Raw genomic sequence first — 7,036 nt, 5'->3', positions numbered from 1 at the left:
CTATATCAGATCCACCCTCTCTTTTCTTTTTAAAAATGATTTTGACCTCTCAAGAAATACTATAATTGGTCAGCCTGGGGTGCGTTTGAAAGCCTCCGCGATGGCGTCATTAGCTATTCTCAGGAGAGGAAAGGCAGGGTATCGCCCCTGGGAGGATGACAACACTTGTTTCAAGTTGGGGAAGAGCCTGTGGTTCTCTTCCTGCGTTTGGGGGAAAGCGAACACACAATGTTCATTTCCTAAATACGGGATGTGCTGTGCTGGCAGGTCATTTTCCACCATGTCACATCCTTCTGGATGAAGGCAGCAGGGGTCAGGGCAGGAAATGGCAAATTCTCAGAATGAGACAAAGCTTTCCCAGGGCGGCTATTGGTTCTCTGGAACTATAAAGCACACTCATCCAGAAACAGCCTCGGAATTTTCTTTCCTGGAGGCAGTCAGAAGTGAATGGTAAGTGGGGATTCTAGGATATTGTCTGAGAAATGGCCTTTGGATGGTAATACAAGGGTTGTAGCCTTGTCCAATATGTATCAGGGAAGTCTTTTTCTTATTTCTTCTTTTTACCTGGAAACATCACTTGTAGGTTGACTTATGGAAGCCTGAAAGTAAAATTAAGATTCAGGAGTCAGGAGATAAAGATGCTAAACCAGGCTCTATGAAGAATCAGCTGCATCTAGAACATGTCTCCGGTTCAATTTCCTCATCTTCTAGATGAGAGTAGGATTTTTGTCTTGATATCTCATAGTTTTGAAATGCTTTCTTTTTGTGGCTTATTTGCCACTTTAAAGAAATCCCTGACGGAGAAGACTACGGTTGACATGAAGATGGGAATCTCTGGTAACTAGGAAGGATGTACTTTTACCCCAGGATGTTCAGTTTTCTCTTTATTAGTCACCTTCCACTGGCTTCAATTCAATTTGGTACTAGATAGGTAACCCTCAGTGAGTTGTCAAACAACGTTTTTGGCCACTTTATTTTTTCAAAGTTTTCTTGATATTTTTCCTTAATTATATTAAAGTTCCCTTAATTTTTAAAAGGAAGCTTTAAACACCTCAAGACATGGAGGTATTAGTGGATGTAATATCTTAGGCTTGATTCAAAGATAAGAGCCTGGAAGATTAGCAAACCAAAGAGAGTTGCTTCAGGCAAGAATCTAACTTAGAAAAATCAGTTTCTTAAATTTGAAAGACAATATACTTTTGAGATTTTGGGTGACTTATCTTTTTTTACTTATCAGAGAAAGAGATGGGAAAAATGGTATTGGAAAATTCCTAGGATCCAAGTCTTCATTTGATGAAAGGCTAAAATGTTATCTTTCAAACAGCAAAGGCCTCCGTTTTGGAGTAGCCTTCTACCCCCACCCACCCCCATTTAAATATTTAACAGTTGATGCAGTCCATCTTTAGCGTTCCCTGGGAGAGAAGCAGAAGATGGCATTATTCCTATTTGCGTATGCGGATATAGTGTCTGAGAACCAGTGTGACTTGTTTCAGATCCCTGAACTTTGAGAACTTGACACATGACCCATTGGAAATGGACCGGTTTCACTTTCACCTAGCTTGGCAATAGCGGGTGTATTTAATTTTTGACGACTCTCACTTAGGTGAGGGAAGCACAGGCAGAGTAGCGGCAGGCACCAAGGCTCCAGGTAATTGCTTTTCTGTGCCCCTCAGGGCATGGAGCGGCCTGCGGCCTGGGAGCCGCAAGGTGCGGATTCGCTGCGTCGCTTCCAAGGGCTGTTGCTGGATCGCCGCGGCCAGCTCCACGGCCAGGTGCTACGCCTGCGCGAGGTGGCCCGGCGCCTAGAGCGCCTCCGCCGGCGATCCCTGGCGGCCAATGTGGCAGGAAGCTCACTGAGCGCCGCGGGCGCAGTCGCTGCCATCGTGGGGCTTTCGCTCAGCCCTGTCACCCTGGGTGCCTCGCTTCTTGCGTCGGCTGTGGGACTAGGGGTGGCCACCGCTGGAGGGGCGGTCACCATCACGTCCGACCTCTCCCTGATCTTCTGTAACTCCCGGGAGGTGCGGAGGGTGCAGGAGATCGCGGCCACCTGCCAGGACCAGATGCGTGAGATCCTGAGTTGCCTGGAGTTCTTCTGCCGCTGGCAGGGCCGCGGGGACCGCCAGCTGCTGCAGAGCGGGAGGAACGCCTCCATGGCCCTGTACAACTCTGTCTACTTCATCGTCTTCTTTGGCTCACGTGGCTTCCTCATCCCCAGGCGCTCGGAGGGGGCCACCAAGGTTAGCCAGGCGGTTCTGAAGGCCAAGATTCAGAAACTGGCGGAGAGCCTGGAGTCCTGCACCGGGGCTCTGGACGAACTTAGTGAGCAGCTGGAGTCCCGGGTCCAACTCTGCACCAAATCCAGCCGTGGCCACGACCTCAGGATCTCTGCTGACCAGCCCGCAGGGTTGTTTTTCTGAGAACATCCTTTCCCCCTAATGACCTCGGCCTGAAACTACTCCCATGGGATGCTCCAGAAAAACACCACTTTGGGCTAAGAACTGAGTGCAAAGAATGTGAAAGTGGGTGGGTGCTCACAGCCCTTTTCCCATCACTGACATGCAGCCTGAGCTTGCGTATTAGGATTGCATATCACTCTTGTGATCCTAAGGAGTTTGTGACCTGAAAACTCTTTTTCCTTTATCAAGAACCTTTTAGACCTCACATAGCTGTCCAGATACACCTGTTTTGGAGTTATTTCTAGTGGTAGGGGCGGGTCCCTGACCCCACCCTGATGATTTGAGCTGGGGCTGGAGAGGGTGCCACCCTCTGGTTTCTCTCCAAATCCCACTAGGCTTTGAGGTCTTCAAAATGCCTGTGAGAGGAGACACTTGCTTTAAAATCTCTCTTCAGGAGTTTCTGATAAAAAGAACTCCAGAATCTTGTTTGGGACCCAGAAAGGGCCAGGAGCTGACATGCCCTCTTCTTCCTGCCCCGCCCACAAAGTGTGGTCCCAGGACTGGCTCATTAGTACCATCCAGGAACTTGCTGGGATCACCTAGTAAGTTCTTGTACTCCATCCCAGATTTAAGGAAGCATAAAGTCTGAATGTGGGGCCCAGCAACTTGTGTTTAACAAGCCCGCAGATGATTCTGATGTACACTAAGGCTTGAAAACCACTGCAACAAATGTCAATTTATGGTCCCTTCAATGAGACTTCTCAAAGTCTCACGGCCTCTCTAGGGGCTCCTTGGTCTTCAGAGTCATTCACAGAAAGGCAGACTGTCCTAGAAACAAAAGAAAGAATGTTATGTGCGAGCAAGCCTGCTGGTCAACCCCTCCTGGGGAAATTTTCCACAAGAACTAAGGGATGTAGCTCAATAAGTCCATAAGAGGGCAGTGTTGCCCACTCATTATAGAAACTGGTACAGAAAGGAATGTGAATTTACCAGAAACAGATATTTCCCTATTATTTTCTCTGAGAACTCCAGACTACAAGTATTTATTTATTTTAAGTTTGCTATTTAATAACTGTTTATTATTTTCATTTAATTTTATTTACTTGCCGAATAGCATGTTTCTGAATGGAAGACTACTGAGGCTTTTAAAAATTTTTTAACTGAGGCTTTTTTTTTTTTTTTAAGAAATGAAGTTGAGTTTGATTTTCTAAGGGGTCTTTCTTATTCAGAGGGATTTTTTTTCCCTCTAGTGTTTTAAGTAATTTTTAAAAATAAGTGTGGGGAGTTCTGAACAGAGGGACCAGGAGCTGATTTTAAGCTTGTATATGATGGAGGCTTGAATTGTGGGATATATAAATGATGAAGCATATTTATCCTGAAGGTACTTTGCCAGAAGATAACACTTGACCTGGAAAAAAGAACTTATATAGTTTAGGAAATTTTAAAAAAATTCAAGGAAATTGAAAGAAGTACTTAGTTCTTGGAAATGTGATGTCCTATGAAGTTATGTATTATGGGTGATAGACAAAATAGTTTGTGTTAGGTTGTTACAGTGATGTGTCACATTTTGACTTTGGGGACTATAAGAAACCTGTTAGTTATGTCTAAGAAAATACTTTTCATTTCTTCAATTTCCATTCCTACAATTGTAATGTTGAAAAATAAGTTGGAAAGTCTTCAGGGTTACATACAAAAAACTTGGCTGTATTATTCAATATGCTATAAATTTATCTAGCCTACACCCATGCTTCCCAATGATGACAGTGTGTCTGAGGAATTATAATTTTAGCAGTAGGGGGAAAGTTTTCCTTTCCTTCTAAGTTGCAGTTGGTCTATGTCCTGGTTTATTATGAAATTAATATTGTCTTTTAAAAAAAAATAGTGTAATTTCCCAGACTGCTTTGCATAGATGCTAGCACTGTAGATCACCAGAATGTACTTCACATTGCTGTTGTGTTAAATCATTAAGGTATAGCTATCATTTATTGATGCTTAAACTTGAATTATATTCTTCCAGTGTCTGAACTGTTCCCTAGAAATAAATGGGCAATTTTGAAAGCAGCAGCAATAGTAGTGACAAACTTTTTCTTATCATTTGGGTATTTTAGTATACCAAAGTTATAAACTTCTGGAGTTATTACTTTATTTTAGTGGCCCACTTTACATCTTTGGAAATGTGTCTGCTTTTGAACAATAGTTACACATAGTAGAAATTCAATAAATGCATCTGAATAATTTAATTAACTGGCTGTATTAATAGGAATTTGTTGATAATGAAATATCATCTATCATCTTATTTGTCTGATACAAAGATTGGAACCTCTACCAGTGTTTAATCAATTTCAGCTAAATTGATCCTAGGAAAAAATATTTCTTTCTTTCACAGGAATGTGAATAAGGCTTTTCCTTAAGGTCTTCATTCTATAAACAAACAGGTTGCAATGGTATGTTGTAAAGGGAAGGGAAAGGTGTATTTAGATTATAAGTACTACACAAAAATGTCAGGGTTTGAAAATGCATGTGTTTGTATTAAATATTTAAGTGCTTCTCTTTTTTGTTTCTTGGGTTTACAATCATTTGGATTATTTTATTTCACAATAAAAGATATTCATGTGGTTCTGCATTTCAAAGATTCATATATTCCATACCATATTCTGTTCCATTAAAAAAACAATCCTTAGCAAATGTTTTGATTCTAATTGCTTTGATGCACTTACCTGAAGACACTTGTCATTTCCAATATGGTAAATGTTGAAGTCAAAATTATTTACTGGAATAAAAATTAGAAAGATGACTGGAATAAAATCTACTGTAGATCAGTTATATCAAACAATCAGTCAGCTTGATATACTTCTCATTCAATAGCTTGGTGTGAAAAGAAAATAGAGGGAATTGAGACATTGAGATTGTCCAGAGATAAATGGGGATTCAGTAAATGTAGGGACTTTGGAATTTATTTTTTTTTTCCCTCTGTAGCAAAATCAGTCCTTTCCTTTTTTTTTTTTCTTTAGGTGATGATAGGATTTAATGGTAATCTCTATAGCTAAGCACATAAGCACAGCTAGAATTTTCTTTCTTTCTTTCTTTTTTTTTTAGACCTTTTTCTTTATTGAAATAAATTGCTCATGCCCCACAGTTTTTGATCTTTCTATAATAACTTATAGTTCCATGTTTTCTTGAGTACGGATTAGTAACTTTTAAAAAAGGGAAGATATTCAATCATTTTCACTTAGAATATCAAATATTCAGTATGAAACTCTATGAATCATTTTTTTAAAAAGTGATCAATTCATAATACAGAAATTCCCTGGTTATCTAGAAAGCAGACTTCAAGCACTTTCGAAGCAATTGAGCATAATTACAAACTGGGAATTAAATGAAAAGAAAACTAGTTAACCAAATTAGCTTCACAAACCCCAAACCTTAGAGAGAGGCAGACAGGAAGGGCAAAGGGGGGGGGGCATTTCAAAGATTCAATAAAACTACATTCTTCTCTATTAAAAACAAATAATCCTTAGCAAATCTGGCAGTATATCTCAGTGGTAGAGCTCTTGCCTAGCATAAATGAAGCCCTCTGGATTCAATTCCAAGCACCAGAGAAAGAAAAAAAAAAATCCTTAAGAAACATTCTAATCCTAACTGCTTTGAGGCACTTCCCCTAAGACTACTATCACTTTCAATATGGTATATGTCAAAGTCAAAAGGCAAAAGTATCATTAGAGAGGCAAAACTTTGCCTGAAATCTTGCAAATCACTCTTCTTAATAGTGCAAGGCTGGCTGGGAAATGTAGTATTTTTAGGAGAGAATAGTGCTGTCTCCAATATGTGTAGGATTCTGTTGGTAAGGAAGGAAAGGTGGGTAGTTATTGGGGAAGTGGTACAGCATTCCAGTCAAAGAGCCCGTCATGGTTGCTGGCAAGCAGTTGGGGACTACTCTGGCAGTGACCTCACTCTGACTGCCAGCCTCTGCATCTGTACCTTGGAAACGATCCTGGGTCTGGACGTTGTGCTTTTCTTGACTGTACAACCAGAAACATCAGGTCACTGTCTGTTTGCTAAGGTGTTGGCAAGCTGGAATCCTATCTTTGCTGAAACATGGGATTCCTGTAGTAACAAATGTCCTTTCATTTAATTGAAGTAAATCTCCTGTTAAGTTGGCAGGAAGTTGAGATGTTACTTTTTGTTCCTAGCAAACTCATAAGAAGGAAAGTAAACCCTGCTGTGATCTGGAACAGGACAGAGTGAACCCTGAGATCTGGAAACAATCTCTCAGCAACCAGGGCATTTCAGGAGAAGGGAAATGGTGCTGATAAAGCGAGACCCATCTGGGGGCCAGGCATGCATATTAGGGGTCCTCAGCACAACCACAGCTGACTGGCATTAACACTGGGATGTGGAGAGAATGGCCTTGAGTATGGTCTTGCCTATGTGGAAGAAGATTGTCTATATGAAGCTACATCTGCAGAATATGATGTTTAATCCCATTTTGTATTTCCAATGTAACCCTCCAAGTGGGAATGCAAACAAGTTTTAGCCAAGGGTCATGGTCATGGTTTCTGCCTTCCTTACACACAGGAGTAGTCAAATCCTGGTTGGGTTCAGTTGCCATATTTACCGGAATAGCTGTAATTGAGAGAAGT

General features: G+C 41.2%; 1 protein-coding gene across 1 annotated transcript; it reads left to right on the top strand.

The window, feature by feature from the left end:
- Positions 1-355: 355 nt before the first annotated feature.
- Apold1 (apolipoprotein L domain containing 1) lies at positions 356-5,070 on the top strand. The gene is made up of 2 exons (XM_027955911.2): positions 356-450; positions 1,674-5,070. The coding sequence occupies exons 1-2, from the start codon at positions 448-450 to the stop codon at positions 2,415-2,417; spliced, it is 747 nt and encodes a 248-aa protein (XP_027811712.1). The 5' UTR covers positions 356-447; the 3' UTR covers positions 2,418-5,070.
- The last annotated feature ends 1,966 nt before the right edge of the window (positions 5,071-7,036 follow it).

Source organism: Marmota flaviventris, chromosome 3 (assembly GCF_047511675.1).
Source record: "Marmota flaviventris isolate mMarFla1 chromosome 3, mMarFla1.hap1, whole genome shotgun sequence".
Lineage (NCBI taxonomy): Eukaryota > Metazoa > Chordata > Mammalia > Rodentia > Sciuridae > Marmota > Marmota flaviventris.
The sequence above is the reverse complement of the archived record's forward strand: the minus strand, read 5'-3'. Positions and strand labels throughout refer to the sequence as shown.